Here is a 27,286-nt window from a genome sequence, read left to right on the forward strand (position 1 = left end):
AGACATATATTTGACTCATTCGCACTTCTTTTCGCACTACACATGTGTGAAAGGGAACACAATATAATCTTGGTTATTACACAAAATATACTATTTAATAAAAATATAATTCGTACAATTAAAAAGCGTGCTAAGTTCGGCCGGGCCGAATCTTATATACCCTCCACCATGGATCGCATTTGTCGAGTTCTTTTCCCGGTATGTCTTTTTAGACAAACAAAGGATGCAAGAAAAAAATTGCTATGCTATTTGAGCTTTATCAAGTTATGGCCCGTTTTGGACCATAATTGAATTGAATATTAGAGACCAATGTAGAAGTAATTTTGTGTAAAATTTCACCCAATTGGAAAAGAATTGCGCCCTTTAGAGACTCAAGAAGTATAACAGGGAGGTCGGTTTATATGGGAGCAGTATAAGGCTATTGACCGATTCAGACCATATTTAACCCGTATGTTGAAGGAGAAGCCGTTGTACTAAATTTCAGCCAAATCAGATAATAATTGAGCCCTCTAGAGGCTCAAGAATCAAGATCTCATATCGGTTTATATAGCAACTATATCAGGTTATGGACCGATTCGTGTGGTTCTCACAGCTACCCCGTGCCGGGTTTCTTTTTATCTTTGGCTCAAAATCTTTACCACAATCATTCCATCAAGAAAAAATCTTTTATTTCTGGTAATCTTTAATCTGTTTGTGAATACACAGAAAAAATATAGACCTTAATTTGAACGATTAAATATGGTACTGACTTAAAAAAAACTTTTTAAACAAGGTGTTAATTGCTTTAATAATTATATATCAGGTTATGGACAGATTTGAACCATATTTGGCACAGTTGTTGGAAGTCATTATAAAACACGTTCGGCCAAATCGAATAGGAATTGCGCTCTGAAGTGGCTCACCAAGTCAAGATTCAAGAACGGCTTATATGGCAGATATATCAGGTTACGGATAGATTTAAACCATACTTAGCATAATTATTGAAAGTCACAACAAAACACCTCATGCAAAATTTGAGCCAAATCAGATGAGAATTGCGCTCTCTGAAGGCTCAAGAAGTCAAGATCCCTGATCGGTTTATATGGCAGCTACATCAGGTTATGGTCCGATTTGAACCATATTTAGCACAGTTGCTGGAAGTCATAACAAATCACGTCGTGCAAAATTTCACCCAAATCGGATAAGAATTGCGCCCAAGAATTGAAGTCAAGATCCAAGATCGGTTTATATGGCAGCTATATCAAAACATGGACCGATATGACCCATTTAGAATCCAACCGACCTACAGTAATAAGAAGTATTTGTGCAAAATTTCAAGCGGCTAGCTTTACTTCTTCGAAATTTGGCGTGCTTTCGACAGACGGACGGACATGTGTAGATCGACTTATGGGGTCTTATATATATATATACTTTGGGGGTGGTCCCCCACAAATATGGGTATCAAATGAAAGGTATTTAAAAGTAGAATACAAATCTGACACAAAAATAAATTTTTTGGTGCCTGAGGGCCGTCCCAACCTTCCAAAACCCCCCAGCAGGACAAATTCACCGATTAGGACAATATGGATATCAAATGAAAGGTAGAGTCCAATGATGACATAAAAATTCATTCCTAGGTGTTTGAGGCGCCCTCCACCCCCAAAACCCCTCACAAGGACATATTTATCGATTGGGACAATATAGTTATCAAACGAAATATACTTGGAAGCTGAGTACACATCTGTTATAAGAATTTAGTCCAAGGTGTATAAGGGGCCTCCTCAACCCCAAAACGGGCATAAATGTCCAACCTCACAAAATGGCTTACGAATGAAAGGTCTTTGGGAGTTGACTAAACCTACTAAATACCCTTTAAAAGGACGTGTAGTTTAATCGGGATAAAATGTCAATTTAAGGAAAGGTCTATGACAGTATATTTCGAATCTAATGTTGGTATAATCATTCAAGTATCTGGGTCACGTCCTACCGTTCCGCAGGAAAAGTAGATCGCCACAATAAAAGATTGAAATAAATGGAAAAATTAATGACTTTCTTAAGAAAAATGTTAAACGACGACTTGCATTAAATTGCAAAATTATACTTCAAAAATTATTCAGTTACTTAGAAGTATCTCACATTTTTAATCAATTTTTCGACTGACTTAAAAGTTTAACCACCAGTAAAAGTTCTGAAAAAATTTGTTTTTCTTCTCTTTTTTTATTTTAGAAATATTTTTATAATAAAGCTACATTTGTAAATGTACCATATTTAGAAAATTGATATAGAAACTCATAAGTATTACTAAACTCTATTAATCGCATTTTATTTTATCGATTTAAAATATTCTTTGAGAAGTTTAAAAAGTTTATATCTTCTTTAATATAAATATATAGATATAAAATAGGCTTGGGTAATTCAAATTATGCCAAAACTCTAATCGATTTTAAATATTCCTTGAGTAACTTAAAATGCCTGCATCATCTTAATGATGTTCAACAAAAGTCATGTTAAAATAATTCTAATTTCAACAAATTGTAGAAATAATAATAATCATATCAGTTCTTCAAAATTTGATTTGAATTTCATAAATATTTGGACACTCATAAAAATTGCTCGAGTAACTTAAAATGACTTTATCACGTAGATTTTAATTTAGTTCTAATATCATCTTACATTAACATTGTAATTGAGCTATAATATTATCTTATATGTCCCTGTATCACCTAAATTATGTTCAATGAAAGTCATGCTTAAATTTTTTAAAATTCAAACATTTTCGACTAAAATTCCCTTTAAATATTGTGTTTGTGAGTTTTTTATAAACTTGAGGTTTTTCCCCTAAAATATTTGTTTAAAAACCCCGGAATTGTTTCTTATTGTTTGTTATCCACTGTCCGCTATACTTACTCATGCACAAAGAAAACCAGTTTGAGAATACTCTCATTCATATTTTGTTCAATGTTATTGCAAAAGCTCTCCGCTGTAGAATCTTTCTTATTCCATACTCATCTGTTATTTGCTAAGTTCTCAGTTCCCCAAGCCTTGTTAATGCGCAAAGATGCTTCCATTGTTGGTCTTTAAAAGCATTATTTTCGCGGTAGTGCCTTTAATACTTACGACATGTTCAGCTTATGAGATACCCAGTGTTAAAGTGGATGTATTAAGAAGTGGATTTAACTTAACAATAGCAGGTGAGTTCTAAAAATTATAATTTTTTTTTTTTTGTAAATTATTTAAAATCAATGAATCAAGCATCCTTTAGCCATTTATCATTATATTCGCAGTGCCCCCGTTTATAATGAACACCACTTCCGATTATGAGTGTCAAAGTATCAACGTTAAATAAAAATCCCGGATAGGAAAAGATTACCGCAGTTCTTTGAAACTTTTTTTGAGTCTTTGATTAGATAGAAGAACCACCATAAAACCAGCAAAAATTTCCATTATACCAATGACCAAGATTAGGGTGCAACTCATACCAAATGTTTGTTTCATGTAATCTGTCAATTGGAATTCTTCGCAACTTACTGCAAAATTTTCAGATTTACATTTTAATTTCTTTGGTGTGTACAAGAAATTGTGTAAATAAAATTTATAAATCGTAGGAGAAACCCATTCTCCGTTATAAAATATTAAATATGATATATGAGCGCGGTTTTGCTAATGACATGCCCTTTCCTTAATGTACAAAACCGCACTTCATTGATTTCAATATTCTTTATTTACATGGGTGTCTTTTATAAAACATATGTTTGTTTTAGATAGTGCAGATATAAATATGTTTGCAACTGGAAATGCCAAACCTAAAGTTGGGCTGATCTTAAATATCTATCATTCACAATATACGTTAGACAATATTTAGTTAGCTTAGCGGCACGTCGCCCGGACTGAATTGTAAGAACGAGCTACATATTATAAAACTACAACTTAAATCAAATAGCATTCATTGGTATGAAAGAAGTCTGTCTGCTGTACCTTACAAAGATTTGTGGGATTTTTTTGTTAAGTGTTGCAGAGCCTCTGGAATCCGAAAGCCTTCGGGTTAACCAATTTCATTGATGGCAGTTCTCTGGCCTTCACTGCCAAATCGTCTGCTTTGTCATTCCCAGTTACTCCGCTATGGCCCGGCACCCAAACGATGCGGATCGTGCCATCCTCAGAGAAGGCGGCCTTCTTACATTCCAAGACTGTTCGTAATCTTACCGTCCTGGTTGTTATTGTCCTTATGGTCTGTTTATACAATAGATGTTCATTCTCGACGTCCTCGCATTAACACTACACCACCTCACGCATTCCGGATCTCCGCCTACAAGACACCGTATTATGGTCAGGCAATCTAAAACAGATCTCAGCACCTGTGTTGTCAATGTAGACCTCCAGGCCCACACTGTCCTCTAGCTTTGATCCATCCTTAGATGGCAATACTAGGGTTCCGTCAATCCAAGACTGTGCCGCTGGCAGCAGTGCATAGCATTCGACCTCAAGTGCCGTCTCAGGTATTCGATCGGAAACCTCTTCCATACCTTCCAGGTTTCCTATCGTCGCCTCGATTATACTGCGATGGTATGAGCTGGTCCTATCCTCAATCCTTTCTCACGTCGTTTTAAGTCTCATAGCCGCAGTGGCTGCCTCACACTTAATCTGTATGTCAATGGGTCGGATATCTAGAATAGTCTCTAGTACCCTAGTGGACGTGGTCCTCATCGCTCCGCCTATGCCAAGAGAACATGTTCTCTGAACTTGTTGTATTGTCCTTATGTTGCACTTTTTCTCCATAGCAGTCCACCAAACTACATAACTACTACTGAGGCGACTGAGTAAGTATTGATCTAATCACGCTCCTGTAGAGCCAGTGGATTATAATCGGACCCAAGCCCCATTTCGAACCTACGGCCCGTCTACATAGTGCCCAACATCTGTGAGCCTTCTCAGTACGCTCCTGAATGTGGCACTTCCAATAAAGTGTCCTCTCCAAAATCACTCCTAAGTATTTGACCTGATCAGATATCGGAATCGTTTTGTTAAGGAAACGTGGCCTTACCCCTCAGAAATATTATAGCATCGTCTGCGTAGCAGACGGCTTCAAATCCCTCCTCAGTCAGTATCCGTGTAATAGATATTAAAATGTCTGTTCGCATAACATCTTATTGTATTCCTTGAGCCGTGTGTAGTACACATCCCAGTAAACTTCCGCTTTTTTACGACAAGCTTTGTTATAAAGTCGGTGGACCTCATTCCCAATGTTGCGAATCTCCCTGGTCATCAAGGGATTTTCTTGGGCCGATTTCCTTTCTCGAAGAGGACAACTATCATCAAAAGACTCCACTAGTGCAGGTGAATCCTGTTGACATTGTCGTCAATGTCTTCTATGCTTGGACAATATAAATTATCTTGCCCAAGTCTTCTTCTGAGTAGTCTTCCGAATTTTTTCCAGTTGGGTTTCAACTTAATACGGAAGCTTATCGGATTCGCCGTTGGCCTACCTAATGTTACGATGTTCTGAGAAGGAATTTTTCCATGAAGACAACCCAATCCTGATCCTCATATACCAGATTTTCCGAACATATTGTCACATTTATAACCTCCTCCCTAAACCTATTAACAAAGGTAGCGGTGTTATCAATATTAAGTGTTATTACGTCGTTAGAATTCAAGAACTCTGCCCGGGCTTGGACCCGCTCATTAGTGTTGGTACTAACCCACGAAATGTCGTGAGAGTTCCCATCGCACCCTATTAGTACCTCGTTTCCTGTCGGTTTTGCTTTCCTCACCAGCCGTTGCGGCTCCGACGTAGGTGGCGGTGTCGGCTAGGCAAAAGGCAAATAAAGTGATACCAGATATGCTCCACCGTCTCCCTGTTGCATCCGACGTTGACAACTCTGGGGAAAAAAAAAATTTTAATGTTTATGCCAAATAATTCCTCTTAATCTAGCTAGACAACATGTACGATTTTGTTTTCTCAGATGAACCAGGAATCAAAAAGGTTCTATACATTGTAAGAATCAATGGAGAATGCCCTGGATTTATGGACTTAATAGACAAATCACAACCTGATTGGACTGCCTCTCACTTGGCTACTGAACTTAAGGATAAAGATATGTTGGATATTTCAATATTAGTAGACCACAATGGTGAGGCGTATAAGACCTTTCAAAATCTCATAGTTGGCACAAATAATAACCAAGGAATTATCAAAAGAAACCTCCCACGAAAATGTTACGGAAACAACTCCTTGAATATAGATTGCAAGCCATCTCAAACCCTTGTTGCCGACAAATTGGAAATTTGCAAAGATCAACTTATCTTCGAAGAGAATTTTGATGGTCCTACAATAAATGCAGAAAAATGGTCCTTTGATATAAGAAACTTAGTAACGGGCAGGCAAACCGATGAATTCGTTGTGTACGATAACCATGGGGATAATATTTTTCTCAATGAAGGTTCTTTACACATTAAGCCCACTTTTACACAAGAGGAATTGAGAAAAGCGTCCATAGATTTTGGATCTCGGTGTACGCCAGTAGAAAATGTTGTGACCGAATGCAAATTAATGGCCAAACCACCCCGTATATATGTGCCACCAGTAAATTCGTCGCAAATTCATACAAGAGAAACTTTCAGATTTAAATACGCTAGGATTGAGATAAAAGCTAAGCTACCTAAAGGCGATTGGTTGTTGCCCTGTAAGTATGGACATGAGAAGAGAACGACATTTATTCACAAATCTCTTTTTTCAGATATAATGATACAAAATAATGCCCCATTCGATAGAAAACAAATGCGCATAGCCTTTGCCCGAGGCAATGAGCAGCTGACCGTAGCCAACGATTTAAAAGATATCGGGGGGCGGCTACTATATGGCGGCATTGTTAAAAATCTGGAGGAGCACAATACGTATTTCAAAGAGTATTATGGAATTTCACATTTTGGAAATGGCTTTCATGTTTATACGTTGACATGGACTAATGAAGCAATTTCCATGGCAGTTGATGGCCTCATGTATGGTCAAATTTTCGATAATATTGATGAATATGTGTGTTTAAGAAACAGTATTCCATTTGGCACAATTAATGAGTGTACACAAAATTTGTTGTTTTTTGCAGTTTTTCATCACTCTCGGTGTATCGGCTGGTGGACACCTTGAGTTTCCCGATAATCTAGTTAACCCCAATGTAAAACCATGGAAAAATACATCCCCCAAAGCAGTAAAATCCTTTTGGCAGTCCATCGAAAATGGCACAATAGCATGGAATGAGGAAAGTCGACACATGATAATCGATTATGTTAGGGTCTATGCTGTATGAATCACTGTTTGTAGTTTGTGCACCGATTTGGTTTACAATTTCGTATGGAAATTTTAATAAAAAACAAATGTCGGTAAAAATTATCTATGGTAATTAAATTTTAGGCGAAATTCCTAAGAAGTTAAATTTTGCCATAATTTTATAGATATACCAAGTTTGGTCAATTTTCTATAAAAGCCAAATTTTGGTATACATTTCTATAAAAATCTAATTTTGTTCAATTCTTCAGTGAATTAAAATATAATATTTACTAAACAATGATTCGAATTTAGAATTTTATAAAAACATGTAATAAAATTGTGCTTTTATAAAAACTAAACGACATTTTTATTAGAAATGAGATTGCAAAATTTTTTCCAAAAATGTTCGATGAAAAACAAATTTTGAGGAAATTTTCTATAAAATTAAGATTTAGGCAAGTTGTTCTGAGAAAATAAGTTGCTCTGAGAAAACTTAGCCTTCGATGAAAATTAAATTTAGGTGAAATTTTCTGTGATGGACTGCCACCCAAAAATAACACAAAAAATGTAGACCTATATTTGACCGATTGAATCTGATATTGACTTTTAAAAAACTTTCTAAACAAGGTGTTAATTGGTGTAATAATTGTTGACGTAGAAATTAAATTTTATTTTAATCTCGGCAAGTGCCTTGGTAAACAAGGCATACGTTGAACATATTTTTAATTGTACGAATTAAATTGTTATATAATAGTATAAATTGTGCATGAAGATTATAATGTGTTCCCTTTCACACATATGTAATGGGAGAAGAAGTTAGAATAAGTCAAATATATGTCTCGCTTCTATCATACACAGGTACAAAATAGTTTTTATCTCTCCATAAAATAGAATTTATTAAATTGTAATTGCAAAGTAAAAAAACTTATTGTGAAAAACGGTACGCAGGAATAGTGAAAAAAGTAGGATGCAAACAAATAGAACAGATAAATTCAACTCGCAACAAACTGGAGGAAATGTTAAAATGCAAACCTGGTATATATAACATATCAATATTATTAATATTATCTTATTTTAGTCGTTTATTATTCATATATATATATTGGGTTGCCCAAAAAGTAATTGCGGATTTTTTAAAAGATAGTAAATGCATTTTTAATAAAACTTAGAATGAACTTTAATCAAATATACTTTTTTTACACTTTATATATATATATATATCGCCTCATTTTCATTTTTATAGCCAGTGCAAGCGCATTTATTGGCCAAGCTTTCCATAACATTGTACAACGATTTCCTCGACGACTTTTACAATATCTGTTAAGTTTGCTCGAAATCGGTTGAGATTTAGATATAGCTCCTATATATATATATTCCCGATATTCTCATGATGTCTGATTTAGTGGTGTTTTCGGGGAGGAGGTGGTCCCCCAAATTCGTATTATACTCCGAAATACCTTTATTTGAGTCCCATATTGCAATGGTCACTAAAAAATTGGTGTTTGTGGGGTATTTTGGGAAAGGGGTAGACCCCAAATATGTCCGGTTTGGGGTATTGACCCTAAAAACTATGATTATTTAGTGGATATATATATATATATATATATATATATATATATATATATATATATATATATATATATATATATATATATATATATATATATATATATATATATATATATATATCATCTCATCTCAAAACAGTTGATCAATTATAATGACCTAACAGGATACTGTACCCCCAAAGTTATGACATTCAGTGTGGTAGGAGCAGTTGCAAACCTTAAGTCAAGGTGGCCGCCATTGTTAGCTCATCGACAAGGAGCCTTCTTTTCCTAGACAAGTCCAAACAACGTGCTGCTGGGCAACACTTTCATGTTTAAAAGTTTTACTTGGTTAAATTACTAAGAACTGTCGCCAACGCACCTAATATAAAGACCGTCAAATTAGTTCTTTACCACTGAGAATCGTTTTATATGGCAATTTTATTTGATTTAAAAAAGACAAAATTATGACTATTCAACAGGTAGCCATTTAGTATGTTATAGACAACTAAGCCACTCCAAGCGAGTAGCAGCATAGACAAAGGAAATCTATAGACTCATAGCAAAATATTCAAAAAGCCCTAACAGATGGGAGAGATGTCAAATTCTCAGTCGTTTATATGTGATTGCGCAAGCTTCCGGGGCGACATGGAACGCAGAACTTTTATGTTATTTTGTTAATATTTTGGGTATCAAAGTCTAAAACTTTCCCTTATTGATGGCATCACTAACATTTAAATAAACGCCATTTGTTCTGTTTGCGAATGAATCAACTGAATGGGGGCGCCACCACGAACAGAGAAGACAGAGTGGTAAAAATTTATCATGCAGCATTTATCTTTGTTATGGCAACCTAACATAAAGTATAGGAATTTCGTTGCGGTTTATTGCTATATTATTTTTAAATTTTCCACCCTTAGATAGGTGTTTCAGGTAGTTTAAGTGGCTATCTTTGCCATAGATAAAAATGTATTTACAATAGTAGAGTGCGAACATCAAAGTTTATGATAAACTGTTAGAGGGGAAGGCTCAACGAACTTACATAGAATCAGAGCTATTGGAGGGTAGGTTACATTACAGAGGGAACATTTTTCTACGTCTTGAAAATTTAGCACAAAGATATATATATATATAAATAGTGCTCATTTGCTCAGGATTTCCCTATGACTTCCTATGAAGAGTGAAACACAAAATTCAAAAAATACATTTTTTGAGTTAATGACTTAAAAACCTTACAATTTTGAAACCTGAAATTCGTTTTCTACAAATTAAATTTTTTGAGTTATGTCACTCTTCAAAGACTTAGCGTTACTTATTTTTCTTAAGAAACAAACTCACCTTATTAAAGCAATTTTTTTTTTTTGACTCGTTTAAGTCCAACTTTCGCTGATTTATCACTTGTCGTTGATATGGAAAAAAGACTTCAAGGCAAAATCAACATTGTTATCCTGGCGCTGGGATGTAGCAGTGCCATTTAATTCTATCCCTTGGTATTTTCTCTCAGAGGTTTTTGTCAACCATTTGGTGCAAGTAGTTTTATCGGCATTAATTTCTCAATGTACAATAAAGCCCATTGTTTTGGCCTGTGATAGTAAAGCAGCAATTCCAGCGGACTCCTTTGCAAAAATATTTTAATAAAAAATTTGGGAAGTCTACATTTAAATCTCCACTTGCCTACTCTCTCCATGCTTCGGATTTCTGGGTCATTTGTTCGACTTCAGCTATGGCTTCTGTGGCAATGTAAAAGCTTCGGTACGAATGTTGAACTACAGCAAAGGCATCTTAATATGAAAACCATGAAATCATATGTGAGAATCATGATTTTATGAATACATACCATTTCAGCTATTGCCTTTCATTATTGGTCAGCAGATTTATTTATTTTGTGATAATTAATGAAACATGTTTATTTGACAGTTATCAAAGCTGTCAGGTGTATTTTTACGTGAAAAGCGTCAAAATCAATAATGTTTCCAATAGGGCATCTCTGTATTAATGTAAAAGCGGATTTCCGATTTTTTTTCACTTAAAACAACGTAGTATCCACCCTTTAGATAAAAATAAAATTACCAAAAAACCAAAAAAAAACATTTAGAAAGTGAAAGATATTTCAACCGCTCAATAATTTTTAAATAAAATAAATTTTTATTGTGTGAATTGGAAAATGCAAACCAGATATGGCATCGGTGATGAAGTGAACGAAGTACATTCCAATCCCTTTAACCCCGTTTACACTGCTAATTAAATCCGGATTTAAGGCTCTCGTCAGCTGATTTTAAATCCGGTTTTAAAGAACAGTGTAAACGGGGTTTTTGCTAATATTTCATTTACCTGCATATATTTGAAGCTTCATTGACAGCAGTAAAAAAATGCAATCACGGTTGAAAATGTTGACTTGGATTTTCCGTCATCTACATAGTCGCCATCGGCGTTTTGCCAACACACACAAAGAAATTTGTGTGCGGTGTGTATACGTGTGCGTAAATGAGCAGAGAATATGGGAGAAAGAAGATAACAACAAAGAGAATGCAAACAAATATCTGACATCTTAATACCGTCAAACCTGGCCGGCTGTTAACAGCGTGAGACCACCTTATTAAATCCGCCATGATGAACAAAATGACAAGACAGGCAACTAGCCTAGAAAGAATAATTTTTCTTTTCGATTTGAGATGTGCAGCAAGCCAGAGGTGAGCCGAGAGGAAGAAAGAAATGGGCCGGATAGGCCAATTGAAATGACAGAAGTCAAAGTGCAGCCAACGACGAGTGGTTTTGGTGTTGTTGTTTTAGTGATACTGTAAGAACTGCATAGCTAGTGTATGATGACCCAAAAGAAAAAACTTCTAGAGTGATATAAAACTTTAAAAGCAACTTGAAAAGACACTAACTGTTTACGGCTAATTGTGACAAAAAAGGAAGGAAAAGGAAAACGACGAAATCACACTTTAAAGTGCTATAAAAAAAAATAGAAACCAAACATCTTAAGTCTAAAGTACATGCTAATCTGAGAACAGAATTACGCCTAATTGAGAAAAATGTACTATGAGCTAAACTTAAGACTGAATTATAAATTAACCGTGAAAATTGAATTACATCTTATTAGAAAAACAAGTAAAAAGGCGTTTAGTTCGGCCGGGCCGAACTTTGGATACCCACCACCTCGGGTATATATGTAAACCACCTTTTATCAAAATTGGGTGAAAATTGCATACCTTATGTTCCATAGCAGTTATATCGAAATATGATCCGATTTGGACCAAATACTAATAGATACAAGTCATTGTTCAATTGTGTATAACAAAAATATTGGTCTTTTTAGTAGCTATAGCTAAAAATAAACCAATCTGAACCATATACAACATGGATGTCGAAAAGCCTAACATAAGTCAATGTGTCAAATTTCAGTTAAATCGGATTATAAATGCGCCTTTTTTGGGGCCAAGACTTTAAATCGAGATATCGGTCTGTATGGCAGCTATATGTAAATCTTGATCGATCTAGACCAAATTACAGAAATATTTGAAGGGGCTTAACTTAACATTCTGTCCCAAATTTCGGCAACATTGGACAATGAATGCGCCTTTTATGTGCCCAAAACATTAAATCGAGAGATCGGTCTATATGGCAGCTATATCCGAATCTGGACCGATCTGAGGCAAATTGACGAAAGATGTCGAAGGGCCTAACACAACTCACTGTCCCAAATTGCGGCGGCATCTGACAATAAATGTGCTTTTTATGGCCCCAAAACCTAAAACCGAGAGATCGGTCTATATGGCAGCTATATCCAAATCTGGACCAATCTGTGCCATAATATAGAAGTATTTCAAGGGGCTTAACTTAACTCACTGTCCCAAATTTCGGCGACATCGGACAATAAATGCGCCTTTTATGGGCCTAAGACCCTAAGTCGGAGGATCAGACTATATGGCAGCTATATCCAAATCTGGACCGATCTGAGCCAAACTGACGAAGGATGTTGAAGAGCTTAAGGCAACTCACTGTCCCAAAGTTCAGCAAAATCGAATAATAAATGTAGCTTTTATGGGACTAAGACCTTAAATTGGAGTATCGGTCTATATGGCAGCTATATCCAAATCTGGAGCGATCTGAGCCAAATTGACGAAGGATGTCGAAGGGCCTAACACAACTCACTGTCTCAAATTTCAGCAAAATCGGATAATAAATGTGGCTTTTATTAACCTAAGACCCTAAATCGGAGGATCGGTCTATATTGCAGCTATATCCAAATCTGGACCGATCTGGGCCAAATTGACGAAGGATGTCGAAGGGCCTAACACAACTCACTGTCCCAAATTTCAGCAAAATGGGATAATAAATGTGGCTTTTATTGGCCTAAGACCCAAAATCGGCGGATCGGTCTATATGGGGGCTATATCAAGATATAGCCCGATATAGCCCATCTTCGAACTTAACCTGCTTATGGACAAAAAAAAATCTGTGAAAAGTTTCAGCTCAATATCTCTATTTTTGAAGACTGTAGCGTGATTTCAACAGACAGACGGACGGACATGTCTAGATCGTCTTAGATTTTTACGCTGATCAAGAATATATATACTTTATAGGGTCGGAAATGGATATTGCGATGTGTTGCAAACGGAATGACAAAATGAATATACCCCCATCCTTCGGTGGTGAGTATAAAAACACTACAATCTTAGTTTAAAGACTTAATTACAAACTATCCGTAAAACTAAAGTGAAAGCTGACCAAAAAGGCGAACTTAAGGTTAATCGTAGCAAAGACCACCTTGGCGTGCTCACCAACGGCCGATATTCTCTGCACCATCGTGGGATTCCCAGAAAAAGGCACTCGCAATCCGCAGTGTCCCCAGGTGAGGTAGGTATTTTTATTGAGGTATTTTGAAGTTTTAATTCGGAAATTACTTATCTTTAAAAAAAGATCAACAGTAAAAATTTATGGTCCATACCCCATAGACAGAGCTCTATCTAGCCAAAGGACCTTTTATTTTTTTGATACCACTTACATTAAACATTACGATTTTCGGACGGACAGACACGAAGTAAGCGTCCAGTTGGAGCGAGACCACATCATTGGCGGCTAAAGCCCTGAGGAGGATGAGATTTTAAAAACACTGTCATAAGAAGGAAACATGAAATTAAAAACAAGTAAAAGCGTGCTAAGTTCGGCCGGGCCGAATCTTATACACCTCCACCATGGATCGATCGAGTTCTTTTCCCGGCATCTCTTCTAAAGCAAAATAGGATATAAGAAAATAAAGGGTGATTTTTTTGAGGTTAGGTTTTTCATGCATTAGTATTTGACAGATCACGTGGGATTTGAGACATGGTGTCAAAGAGAAAGATGCTCAGTATGCTTTGACATTTCATCATGAATAGACTTAGTAACGAGCAACGCTTGCAAATCATTGAATTTTATTACCAAAATCAGTGTTCGGTTCGAAATGTGTTCATTCACCGTTCAGCGATGAGGCTCATTTCTGGTTGAATGGCTACGTAAATAAGCAAAATTGCCGCATTTGGAGTGAAGAGCAACCAGAAGCCGTTCAAGAACTGCCCATGCATCCCGAAAAATGCACTGTTTGGTGTGGTTTGTACGCTGGTGGAATCATTGGACCGTATTTTTTCAAAGATGCTGTTGGACGCAACGTTACGGTGAATGAACACATTTCGAACCGAACACTGATTTTGGTAATAAAATTCAATGATTTGCAAGCGTTGCTCGTTAGTAAGTCTATTCATGATGAAATGTCAAAGCATACTGAGCATCTTTCTCTTTGACACCATGTCTGAAATCCCACGTGATCTGTCAAATACTAATGCATGAAAATCCTAACCTCAAAAAAATCACCCTCTATTTGCTCTGCTATTAGAGCGATATCAAGATATGGTCCGGTTTGGAGCACAATTAAATTATATGTTGGAGACCTGTGTAAAATGTCAGCCAATTCGAATAAGAATTGCGCCCTTTGGGGGCTCAAGAAGTAAAATAGAGAGATCGATTTATATGGGAGCTGTATCGGGCTATAGACCGATTCAGACTATAATCAACACGTATGTTGATGGTCATGAGAGAATCAGTTTCAGGCAAATTGGATAATAATTGCGACCTCTACAGGCTCAAGAAGTCAAGATCACGGATCGGTTTATATGACAGCTATATCAGGTTATGAACCGATTTGAACCTTATTTGACACAGTAGTTGAAAGTAAGAATAAAATACGTCATGCAAAATTTCAGCCAAATCGGATAGGAATGGCGCCCTCTAGAAGCTCAAGAAGTCAAGTCCCCAGATCTGTTTATATGACAGCTATATCAGGTTAGGTTGGATATCATAACAAAATACTTCGTGCTAAATTTAATTCCAATCGGATAAGAATTGCGCACTCTAGAGGCTCAAGAAGTCAAGACCAAAGATCGGTTTATATGGACCGAAATGGCCCATTTACAATACCGACCGACCTACACTAATAAGAAGTATTTGTGCAAAATTTCAAGTAGCTAGCCTTACTCCTTCGGAAGTTAGCGTGCTTTCGACAGACGGACGGACGGACATGGCTAGATCGATATAAAATGTCACGAGGATCAAGAATATATATACTTTATGGGGTCTCAGACGAATATTTCGAGCAGTTACAAACAGAATGACGAAATTAGTATACCCCCCATCCTATGGTGGTGGGTATAAAAAAACACAAACTTTTTTATATATGTAATGATTCTTAAGTGATACCTAAAAAGATTTGTAGATAATAGTTTGATTAAATTCTAAGCTTAATTATGTACAAATGTATCTAACCTGGATAGAACATCAGCTGTGGTTATCCCCTCCTAATGCTGACGACATTTGTGTGGTACTATGCCATGTAAAAACTTCTCCTCAAAGAGGTTTCGCAGGACGCCCCTTATCATCGAGCTTAAAATTGAATCGGACGGCACTCATTGATATGTGAGAATGTGCCCCCTGTTCCTTAATGGAATGTTCATGGGCAATTTTGCATTTGTATTGTATCTATATGCGTTCACCAATTAAATATTATGTTAAGGATTGGTCATAAGCTCTAACCATGGTTACGTTCATATAAGGTTGCGCTTTGTTTTCAGAAACATTTACAGTGAAAAACATATCCTTGGCTACCCAAATCAATGTTTACAACATCACTATGGTTGCACCAAACAATTTGAAATGGAAAAACTTCCGAACACAATTGCATTTAGTCTTCTGCCAATCAAAAGTTTGTTTCAACATTTTTCCCCAAAAGCAAAAAAAAACAATTGTCCATTTCTAACGATTGTTTTAAAACTTAATGCGAATTGAAAGCTTAATTTCAAAAAATGCCTTGCTTTTCGGCATGTCAAAGACGTTCGGCCCATCTATTCTCGCAACCTTCTACGGGCAGGGCAAAAACTGCCCTTCGCCACAACAACATCTCGGAAATACGGTTGCCAAATTACACCTGTAAAAAAGATGTGGCTTTCAATCAATGTAACGATATGTTCTATACCCAAGGCATAGCTCCAAAAGCTCCCCGAAAAAGTCGATACAAAGAGGAGCGCACGGTTTCCATACCTGCAAAGGAGTTGGAACGCCTAAAAACTGCTTCCAAGGTGGTATCGATTGAGGCGCGTCTGGATGCTCTAATGAAACGTGAAGAGGAAGCAAAACGCTTGGAGCAGGAAGCAGAACGTGCCAAACAACGCTTCAGGGAAATGGATGAGGCCCGTAAGAAACTCGAAGAGGAACGCTCCAAAGATTTGGCTTCTGAAGAAGTCAATGATAAATCACGAATTTTGGAGAGGGCTTTCTTAGCCAAGCACGAGCAGGAGGAGGAAGTCAAGAAGGCCAATCGCATAATACTGGAGGCAAAATGCCACGCTGTCCGCGATGCCCAGGTGCAGGAGAAGACGTTGATACATCGCGAGTTAAAACACGATGAAGAACGCTTAGAACGTCAAGTAATAGAGAATGCTAAAAAAGCCCTCAGCGAGGAAGATGAAAAGTTCAATAAGCTGCATGAGAACAAACAAAAGTATGCCGATGAAATTAAAAAACAACTCTCGGAGAGAGAACACCTGCGATTCTTGGAAGCAGAACGCATCGAGCAAGAAGCCCTTATGCTGCGCAAAGCCAATGAGGCCATTAAACACGATGAAGAAATTCGCATCCAGGAGTGTCAAGAAAGACGGCGAAAATATCGCGAAGATTTGGCCAAAGTGGTGGAAATGTCCAGCCAGTTCCGTAAGATATTATGGCAGCAAGAGCGTGAGGCTGAAATGAAGGTGGCCGCCTATATGAAGGAAAAGAGTGATCGGCTGCGAGCTTTGCACAATGAAAAAATGTTAGCCAAACAAGACTTTGAGCGCAAACAGCAGCGAATCTACTCATTGGCTGAAAAGATACATCAATCAAAATCAGATCGTGAAGAGATGTCATATATACGCGAGCAAGAAAAGATAGAACGCGAGTACAGGCGCAAAGAGCGCGAGGCTGTAGTGCGTAAAAAGCAAATTGAAAAAGATTTGGCCGAGGCACGTCAGCGTCAAATGCAGGAAACTAAACGCCGCCAGGCACTGCAAATAGCCCGTGCTGAGCAAGACTTCAATGTGCTTATCGATCGCCTTAAGCAGGAGGAGGCCAAGGATAGAAAAGCCCAACAGGAAAGGGAACGTCGACGTGAAAAATATCGCCTTGACATCATCAATCAAATGGGCGATAACGAAATGCAACGTCGTCGCCTCAAGGAGTTGGAGAAGAGCCAAGCCTCTGCTTGGCGAGAAAGCGAACGTCAACGCGATGCCAATATACGAGCAGTTATCAACGCAAAACTTATGGCCATGCGTGATGCCTGCCTGCCAGAGAAATACATTAAAGATGTGGAAAAACAATTATCACGCATTATTGGTAGCAGCAACAACAGTGCTCTGCCAAAGCATTAATAACATCAAGAGCCACCACAAGCAAAATTAATAACATACATATCCAATACAAAAATTCTAACAGTTAACCAAACAATTTTTAAATTGATCATAAAAAGTTGCATTTTTTATGTGGATTGTGTTAAGAAATTTAACACTTGATGGATTCCAATCAGCGCAGGTACTATTATTTTAACATCGCTAAACTTCCGTTTGCATTAAACAAATCTCAACAGAAAATTTATTTAAACTACAATTCCAATTCCACTTTTCTCCTCCTTACACATTAAGAACAACCACAAGCAAAATTAATTACATACATACCCAATACAAAAATTCTAACAGTTAACCAAACAATTTTTAAGTTGATCATAAAAAGTCGCATTTATTGTGTGGATTGTGTTAAGAAATGTAACACTTGGTACTATTACTTTAAACACCGCTAATCTTCCTTTCGCATTAAACAAATCTCAACAGAAAATTTATGTAAACTACAATTCCACTTTTCTCTTCCTTACACATTTTGCAATGCAATGCATTAACATCCTAGAGTGGGCAAATATATCTGAATATGGGAGCTAGCAGGTACTGTTGTCATTGATTCTACCCAGTAATTACCACGTATACGTGACAATCAGATTTTAATTCCCAAATTATTTAGGCTAAATATCTAAGAAAACAAAACGCAAAGGAGAGTTTTTCATTTATTCGTGTGTGTTCTGGGTTTCACTTTTCCCCTAAACGAACTGTTTATTATCACGTTATTAAATATTAAAAATTTCCCTCATTTTCATTTTTAGACTTCTTAGATCAAATCAAAAAGGATCTTACAAAAAATAATTAATTTGGACTCTTTGTTAACGTGATAATAACAAATTGAATTGAGAGGAAAAGTGAAAGTGAATCATAGAACATACCAAATTAGGTGGAGAGTTTGAACCTGCTAAAATCCCTTTCATTTTATGCCCATATTGCCTAGATTTAGGGAACTTCACATTTCCAAGACCCCTTCTTCTTCCGACATCTTTGTGCATATTGCCAATTTCATCGTTAATATGTTGCATTTGGCACCTTGATTGAAGTTGAAGAAGAAGATTGAAGCATTATCATGTGTAGCAGCAACAAGATCAAAAGAGTTATGATTATAAACGTGTAAATTATAAATTCAAACGATAAAAATGTGAAAAAAGAAACAAAATGTAAAAAAACTTTAAATCCAAACCTTATAACAGAATTTGCCAGTTTCACTAATAGAAGGTTAGGTCACATGCGAAAACATAAAGTGGATAGGCAGCATGAACATTATTAAGGATGTCAAATCTGCTGATTGAGACCGTCAATAAATAGGAGAAAACGTAAACAAAGAATGAATGTAAAAAGAGAACAAGTTGATATCCCCAATGCCAAGTACTGCCAAAATTAAAAAAAAAAATATGTCGGCTGATCGCTTGGCTTAACCTTATTTAGTGAATCCTAGGGATTTGCATACAACTCTGGAAATTTCATCAACTGGGCTCATGACTTTACCTTGTATAAATTTGCCTAGGTTAAGTCAAATATTCGATTCAGGGTTAGACATTTTGGTATTAAATTTAGTACCTTTATAATCATTCCAATACACTATGACATACAGCTGAATGAAAAATAAAAATAAAGTGAATCATCCACAAAATAAAATTAACGAAAATTTCACGTTAATTTTGCAGTAAACAAAAATTTTTAGATTTTTTTTTTGTTTTTAAAAGAAATCCATCAAACTGGGGAACGAAATGTCGTCGGCACAAATGGAAAGTAAGTACATACACCGTCGTCTTCTACAACTGATATGATCTCATCTCATCTTTATTGTCCCTCCTTTATTTCTCTCTAGAACATCTATTCAATTTAAAATTTGCTGTAAAAGAACTAGAACGAAATAGCAAAAAATGTGAAAAGGAAGAAAAGCTAGAAAAGGCCAAGGCCAAAAAGGCCATACAGAAGGGTAACATGGATGTGGCTCGAATACATGCCGAAAATGCCATTAGGCAAAAGAATCAAGCTGTTAACTATTTACGTATGAGTGCACGTGTGGATGCAGTCGCCAGCCGAGTCCAATCAGCTTTGACCACACGGAAAGTTACTGGTTCAATGGCAGGAGTAGTTAAAGCCATGGATGCTGCCATGAAAGGAATGAATTTGGAAAAAATCTCCTCGTTAATGGAGAAATTCGAGCAACAATTCGAAGACTTGGATGTGCAGAGTTCAGTTATGGAAAATACAATGTCCGATACCACAACTACCTCGGTACCACAGGGTGATGTTGACAATCTTTTGCAGCAAGTGGCCGATGAGGCTGGGTAAGAATGAACGAGAATTAAAAAAATTATATGCTTTACCAGATGACAAATTGTAACCATTTCCTTTTTTTTATAGGTTGGAGCTTAATATGGAGTTGCCAAGTGGTGTTCAATCATCGACTATTGGAGCTTCTACACAGGTATCGCAAGAGCAAGATGAGTTGACCCAACGTTTAGCTCGCCTAAGGCAAGCCGAATAGGTAGGAGCTACATCGTTATGTAGGCTGCTTTATTTATGCTATTGTTATGCTTCCCCACACTCACACGTCGGTGTAGAGTTGCAAAAGGAGTTTTATGTATTTTATTGTTTAAGTTTCACTACTCACTCACCGTCTTTATATATGTAAATTTTGCGAAGTAATATAAATTAAAATGAAAACGATCAAAATATCTGCATAATTTTTTTATAAATACAAGTATGGAAATATTTTATTGTTTTCAGAATAAAAAAACTTATGTTATTGTTGTTGTAGCCACATTTGCATGTGGAGGTGGCGATCCTCGTTCGGGTCCATGGGACCGGCCGTCCCTGGAACGTTATGCCCACTGGTTATTTAAAGGCGCCAGTAACTCGCCTTGTTATCGATTTTCATTGGCACTCAGTACTTAAGCTACATCGGGCGCCACCCGTCGTCTTACTAAGACTATTCATTTGATACCTGATTTTCCGCGACTGCAGTTGCACCTACTCCGTTTAAAGTATTCCACTATCAGCAACATGTCAACGATAGATCGGAGCTCAAATTACCATCTTGTATAGTCCTCATAGTTATCCTGTGTCGGGACAAGGAACCTTTTCAACACTTTGATACCCACCGCCATATAGAATAGGGAGGTTATACTAATTTCGTCATTGTGTGTAGTGTGCGGCCTAATGTGCGACCCTAGCGACATCTGTTAGCGGATAGAAGACCGCCAGCGCCATCTGATGGTTTTAATTCGCCTCTGTCAACGAAAGAGACAGCCAGCTGACACCAATTGACAATTATGGCTACCACCATATGTTTTGTTGGTGCCCGCTGGAAGTCAAATTTGATGATGGAGGCGAATCCAAGCCAAGCCGGCCGGTGACCCAAGGAAGCTTCTTTCTTTTTCGATTGGGACTTGGCAGCGTACGGAGGTGGAGTGATCAACAAGAAAAATACGTAAAAGAAAAGACCAGAAATAAATTTGGTAAATGTGTTTTATTTAAATTCATATGAATGTGAAAAAAACGGATTTAAACAAAATAAAAAGGACAGTTTTTTTAAAAAAAAAAAAAAGAAATAGAAAATTTGAAATGCCTGAAAAGTGAAGAGACGATACATAAAGAGCCAATTGAAATGGTAACGTAAAAAAAAAAAGAGAAGAAAAACTTTGTCAGAAATCTGAAATGAAATGAACGTTAAATACCTGAAAAAAGGAATATATTAAAAACCTGAAAAGAAATAGAAATTAAAATTAAAATAAACAAGTGGACATTTCAAAACTAAAAGTCAAAAACATAAAAATCAAAATCCACGCCTCCTCCACCTCCACTGCCGCACAAAGAAGAAGGCTTCCATCACCAACCGCTGCATCAACAACCGCCACATCGGCTACCGACACCCTGGTCACCGCCACACTGGTCACCGCCACATCCGCAACGCACACCATCCACCAGCGAGGGATCCAGACGCTGTTGCATTCCCCAGCGTTCCTAAGGTACTCTTTTTAGTTTCTCCAGACTAGCAAACCAAACTGCTTTACTGACGTTCGACCCTTGGACTGCTTTATTTTTGTTTAAAAAAGGTTTTTTTTTGTATTAAAGTATACAATCGAAATAGATTAGGTAGGGGCAACATTAGTGCTTTTTTTTTACTCACCCGTTGTTTGGGTTACAGGCTATAACCAAACATGAGCTCATGGTTAGGTTAGGTAGCAACGCAGTTAAAGGACATTTTCGTCCTCCAATCAGCCGATGTTGGTCCTACGGTGCTAAAAAGGTAGCACAACAAAAAAAAAGACCCTAAAAGAAACATAGAATACTTTTTTAGACAAGAAAAACAGACTGCGACAAATACACTTAAAACTTGACAATACTCACCGAAAACCAGACGGACGGACCGACGAGAACTTGAAGAGACCTTATTGGCCGCAGAGGCCAGCATCAAGGCCGCAGTACCGTTTTGGCGATTCTTGGTCATCCATCTAGAGCTGACGAGGCGACCGACCCATTCTTCTGAAAATAGAGAAAAATTTCAAGATTGTTAATATTGTCTTTGTGAATGGCAATGTGTAGAAGCAGTGTTAACGTTTGCCTTCAAAATCTAATATATTTCATGTTTGCTTGAAAACGATTCTTTATATTCTAAATCTTGTTTTTTTTGTAATTGAATTTTGCCTTTTTGATTACTTGTTTTTTTTTACATTATTTACCATGTGAATATTCTTTTACTTACTCAATAAAATACTGAAATCTGTACAAGAATGATTATCAAAAATACTTGCCTTGGTGATTTCTAAAGGATGATGGAAGGCTAAAGCATCGGAATATGGGGTAAGTGACCGAGCAGCGGCAAAGATAGACAGGTGATGGATTACGGGGTACCCTTAATATTACAGGACGAGGGGTGCCATGGTTGGGTTGGGCAAAGTCCTGAGGCGCCATGAAGGATTTTAGGCGCCAGGCAATTCCACAGCCGTAATGTCCTCCAGTTCGTTCCAGTGGGTGTTTTGTTAATGTTCTATTGTCGTCCGTTTCGTACCACCGACAGCTGGTTGTTTATTTTGTTTTTTTTGTCACCTTGCCAGAGGGTTGGATTGGCAAAGAACCGCGCCCCAAAGACTGAGCCAAAAGCCGGTGCTCGAATGCCAGCGACCAGCGCCCGCCAGTCCGACTCCTCACTCCAACGGCAACGTGGACCCTTGGGTCCTACGACAAAAAATGGCGCCCGCAACATGGGGCCCGAGCAATCGGGTTGACCGTTTCAATTGTGTGGCTGTTAATATTTGTGTTTGTGGTTTTCTTCTATGTTTTGCGTAAGTCCCGACAGCAGTTTGATTATAAGACAAGCTAGTCGAGTGCGACGTCTAAGCTTGAAGAGGCACTGATACTTTGTATTAACAGAGTGTCGTCCAAAGCCTCCATGGGAAGTAAGTCTGGTGTCGAAGTGGCTGTGAGTCCAGATGAGCCATGCGACTTCCTCGGGAGACAATGGTAGACACTTTCCACCTTCTTCCACAATAGTTTTAAAGCCAATAGCCCAAATTATGACTTTCTGCCTGTCCGTCCGATTCCGAATAAATTTAAATCCTAGCTCCTGTGAGTCCTACATGGTAAAGACTTGCAAAGCTTTATGTAGTCGCCATGGAGCACAGTCCGAAGGCAGCAGTCACAATCCCAATTACCAATCAACAGCAATGGACAATATAGACACCTGAAAATTTCAAGAATGATTAATTTTTGGAGAAATTGATTGTTTTGAGTGTATAGCCATTACCTGTTATGTGTGGAATTGCCAATTTTTATCAACTGTTTATGAAGCCGCAGCTGTAAGTCACTAACCCCATCCGTGATAACATATTTTGGATACGAACCTAGAAGGATATAATAGAAGTTAGTTCTTTATTTTTTGAGTTTTTGGGGTATTATATTTTGAATTTGCATCATTGGATTTTTAGTTTTTAAATGGTAGTCACTAGAGCGAATAGTTATTCCATTGAACCTTCTGTTCCGAACAGCCTTCAAATGGAAACGACAACTACGTCAACAACTACAACTACACAGGCTACAGCCAGCACAACAACAACAAGCGTGGCCAACGCAATGATGGTCACTTCAGCCGTTTCAAGCCCAGCTGTGTCAGTAACACAGGTGTCAGACACATTGAATTCGACGCCAACTACGCCAGAGTTCAGCAGCCTGACAGCCCGAAATATAAACCTGGAGAGGCAAGAGGCGGTAAGGCAAAACCAAGAGGCCAGGCGTGAGACGCATGCAGACGAGCATTTGCAGCACGTTATTGATTCCGCGATTGGTGTAGGCCAAATGGAGATGATTCGTCTGCTCGACGAGAAATTAAGATTATTGGTGCCACAACTGGTACAGCAGAGCATGGCCAACTTAAACAGTGCAGCTAATCGGAATACGTTGCCAAGCCCAGTTCAAGCACGTGTAGAAGCGCAGGTTATCCAGCAAGCCCAGGATTTGCCTAGAGCCCAGCCCGGAGCTAGTGACCACCAGCAACCGCTTAACTACATGGGTTCGAATCAGCAACAGCCAGCGCCACATGCTTATGCACCTCCGTCCCAAGGATGGTCGCAACCCCAATATCAAATGGCATCAAGTAATGCTTACTTGCCGCATGAGCAACCGCTCGACCGATCGAGGCCACTAACGCAAACGATGGGGGTAGGATTACCTCTGTCGCAGCCGGCATATGGGTACCAGGCGCAGGCAGCACAGTCACCTGCAGCTACATACCGGAGTGCAGCGAGAAAGTTCGATGTCGAGAAATGGAGGCTAAAATTTGATGGCACTTCGAAGACGATTGGGGCTGAAGATTTCATGTTCAGACTGGAGCAGTTAAGGGCCGATTACCAATGCGATTGGGAAGAGATTCTGGTGAAGTTTCCCCAGTTCCTAGAGGGGCCAGCAGAGGACTGGTACTGGATGCAGCGCAGACTAGACCACATTCGAAGCTTCCCAGAACTCAAAGAAGCTTTCTTAGCCCAATTCAGAAAATTTGAGAGCGATTTCGATATCCAGCGTAAAATGATGGACCGTCGACAGGGTGCCCATGAGTCTTTCGAAGAGTTCTGCAACGCCATGCTGCGCTTGCGCCACCAGCAGAGAAAGCCCATGGATGAGCAAGTAATGGTGGAGATGATGAAAAGCAATCTAAAGCCACCTATGGCCGCCTTAGTGTTCCCCATACGTATGTATGGCCTGCAACATTTCCGCGAGGAATGCAGGAAAGCAGAGTTGCTGCTAAGTAACCAAAGGCAAGCGGCACAAGCGCACAGGCAACAATTCGCACCGCGGGTAAACGAGCTGGAATTTGAGGAACCACCCGAAGAGCTGGAAGTTGAAGCCATCAGTCGACAAGCAAACTACGTGTGCTGGAACTGTAAGCAAAAAGGGCATAGCTTTATGGACTGCCCCTCCACGACCCGAAATCTGTTCTGCTATGGGTGTGGCATGGAGAACGTAGTCAAGCCGAATTGTACCAGATGTAGGGGAAACCGATATGCGGGCACGATGAAGGGGGAGACGCGCCCGAACAACATGAACCCCCAAAAGGAACCCAAAAACTAGGCGAGGAACAGACAGGTTCTACCAAAATAACTATTTTAAGTAATAATAGCATTAAGGGTGGTGGTGAGAATATTGAATTGAATATTAGACTTAAGGAAATTAGGCCATGGCATATCAGAATGCAGGAATATAACGAAGCTCGAGAGAGGATATTTGCTGAAGAAGTTCAGCTTGAAAGGAAAAAGATTGTAGAAAAGGTGACACGTATAGATAAAGCTAGAGAACGTTATAGGCGAAGGAAAGCTCTCAGGCAAGAAATTGCTTCAGCCACTTTGTACGAGGGCGAAGATACAAGGCTCTATATGCGCGTAAAGATTGCAGGAGAGGAAGTAGAAGGTTTATTGGACAGCGGTGCCACCGTTACATGTCTAGGGAAAGGGTGCTTGGAGTTGGTGGAGAAAATAGGGCTGCCCATATTTCCATATAGATCTGTCATTATGACCGCCGATGAGACTCCGCACGCGATTGTGGGGCGCATAAGGGCAAAGATAAAAGTGAAAAAGTCTGAAGAGGAAGTTACATTCTTTTTAATACCAACTTTGGGTAAAGCGTTATACCTTGGTGTTGACTTCATGAAGAAGTTTAAACTAGTAGCCACCATTGAGAGCTTAAGCTTGGAGGAAGAAGAAGACAAGCCGAAAGACCCATCGCAACACTGCTTGAGGAGTGAAGAGAAGCTACGCCTAGACGAGGTCATCTCTATGTTTCCGTCATTTGAGGTGAGGGGCCTGGGGAAGACACTATTGGAGGAACACAGTATCGATACCGCAGAGGCTGAACCCGTCAAACAGAGGCATTATCCCGTATCTCCTGCCGTTCAGCAACTGATGTATTCGGAGCTGGATAGGATGATTGCCATGGGAGTCATTGAGCAGAGTCAAAGCCCGTGGAACAACCCGGTTACCTTGGTGCGCAAGGGCGCTAAAAACCGATTGTGCCTCGATGCGAGGAAGCTCAATGCCCTCACGGTAAAAGATGCCTACCCACTTCCGAATATTGAAGGCCTGCTGAGTAGGCTGGGAGACACGCATTTTATCTCGAGTGTGGATCTGAAAGATGCGTTCTGGCAGATCCCTCTCGAGATAAAAAGCCGGGAGAAGACGGCGTTCACCGTGCCGGGAAGACCCTTGTACCATTTCACAGTCATGCCTTTTGGGCTGTGTAATGCGGCCCAAAGGTTATGTCGATTAATGGACAAGGTCATCCCAGGGCATCTGCGGGAGCGAGTGTTCGTCTACTTGGACGACTTACTCATAGTGTCACCCGATTTCAGGACCCATTTGGAGCTGTTGGCGCAAGTGGCGAAAGCCTTGACGAATGCCGGACTTACAATCAACGTTGCCAAATCGAAATTTTGCTTTCGGGAGCTCAGATATTTGGGCTACATTGTCGGGGAAGGAAAATTGAAGCCAGACCCCGAGAAAGTGTCCGCCATACTGGAGTGTGACTACCCCAAAACTGTGAGGCAGGTCAGGAGATTCACTGGCATGACCGGATGGTATCGCCGATTCATCCCGGACTATGCGACAATAGCAGCACCGATATTCCAAACGCTCAAAAAGAGTAAGACTTTTGCGTTCGGTGAGGAAGCCAGGGTGGCCTTCCGGAAATTGAAGGACGCACTCACCCAAAGTCCCGTTTTACGACATCCTGATTTTGCCAAGCCGTTTTTCGTCCAGTGTGACGCATCGGATGTGGGAATTGGGGGAGTTCTCTTTCAGAAGGACGAAGATGGAGGCGAGCACCCGATTGCCTTCATGTCCCAGAAATTAACACCGGCGCAAAAGAATTACTCTGTGACCGAGCGTGAGTGTCTGGCTGTGGTGATGGCCATAAAGAAGTTCCGACCCTACATTGAGCTAATGCCATTTACTGTGATTACGGACCACTCTTCGTTGAAGTGGCTAATGTCCAACAGAGAGCTCGGTGGGAGATTGGCTAGATGGAGCTTGTTGCTCCAGGGT

General features: G+C 38.9%; 3 protein-coding genes and 1 long non-coding RNA gene across 4 annotated transcripts; 3 read left to right on the forward strand and 1 right to left on the reverse strand.

Moving 5' to 3' along the window:
• Positions 1-3,008: 3,008 nt before the first annotated feature.
• On the forward strand, positions 3,009-7,366 carry LOC106091182 (gram-negative bacteria-binding protein 2). The gene is made up of 4 exons (XM_013257622.1): positions 3,009-3,170; positions 5,943-6,662; positions 6,717-7,012; positions 7,083-7,366. The coding sequence occupies exons 1-4, from the start codon at positions 3,038-3,040 to the stop codon at positions 7,281-7,283; spliced, it is 1,350 nt and encodes a 449-aa protein (XP_013113076.1). The 5' UTR covers positions 3,009-3,037; the 3' UTR covers positions 7,284-7,366.
• Positions 7,367-16,017: 8,651 nt separating this feature from the next.
• Positions 16,018-18,205, forward strand: LOC106091169 (uncharacterized). Its single transcript, XM_013257607.2, has one exon. It carries the CDS (start codon positions 16,128-16,130, stop codon positions 17,727-17,729), a length of 1,602 nt encoding a protein of 533 aa, XP_013113061.1. The 5' UTR covers positions 16,018-16,127; the 3' UTR covers positions 17,730-18,205.
• A 1,111-nt stretch (positions 18,206-19,316) lies between these two features.
• On the forward strand, positions 19,317-20,432 carry LOC106091178 (charged multivesicular body protein 1b). The gene is made up of 3 exons (XM_013257616.2): positions 19,317-19,499; positions 19,579-20,044; positions 20,121-20,432. Exons 1-3 carry the CDS (start codon positions 19,478-19,480, stop codon positions 20,242-20,244), a joined length of 612 nt encoding a protein of 203 aa, XP_013113070.1. The 5' UTR covers positions 19,317-19,477; the 3' UTR covers positions 20,245-20,432.
• Positions 20,433-21,209: 777 nt separating this feature from the next.
• LOC131994026 (uncharacterized) lies at positions 21,210-22,389 on the reverse strand. The gene is made up of 3 exons (XR_009396382.1): positions 22,110-22,389; positions 21,889-22,031; positions 21,210-21,793 (listed from the first exon to the last, which is right to left on the reverse strand). It is a non-coding gene; the product is annotated as an uncharacterized LOC131994026 (long non-coding RNA).
• Between the last annotated feature and the right edge of the window lie 4,897 nt (positions 22,390-27,286).

The sequence above is a fragment of the Stomoxys calcitrans genome, chromosome 1, assembly GCF_963082655.1.
Source record: "Stomoxys calcitrans chromosome 1, idStoCalc2.1, whole genome shotgun sequence".
Taxonomy (NCBI): domain Eukaryota; kingdom Metazoa; phylum Arthropoda; class Insecta; order Diptera; family Muscidae; genus Stomoxys; species Stomoxys calcitrans.

Excerpts from the sequence above, each read along its gene's own strand:
- LOC106091178 (XM_013257616.2), top strand. The coding sequence starts at position 19,478 with ATGTCGTCGGCACAAATGGAAA. Across the intron at positions 19,500-19,578 it reads GTCGTCGGCACAAATGGAAA|AACATCTATTCAATTTAAAA; the intron begins GTAAGTACATAC and ends ATTTCTCTCTAG. Across the intron at positions 20,045-20,120 it reads CAAGTGGCCGATGAGGCTGG|GTTGGAGCTTAATATGGAGT; the intron begins GTAAGAATGAAC and ends TTTTTTTTATAG.
- LOC106091182 (XM_013257622.1), top strand. The coding sequence starts at position 3,038 with ATGCTTCCATTGTTGGTCTTTAAAAGCATTATTTTCGCGGTAGTGCCT. Across the intron at positions 6,663-6,716 it reads AGGCGATTGGTTGTTGCCCT|ATATAATGATACAAAATAAT; the intron begins GTAAGTATGGAC and ends CTCTTTTTTCAG. Across the intron at positions 7,013-7,082 it reads TCGATAATATTGATGAATAT|TTTTTCATCACTCTCGGTGT; the intron begins GTGTGTTTAAGA and ends TGTTTTTTGCAG.
- LOC106091169 (XM_013257607.2), top strand. The coding sequence starts at position 16,128 with ATGCCTTGCTTTTCGGCATGTCAAAGACGTTCGGCCCATCTATTCTCG.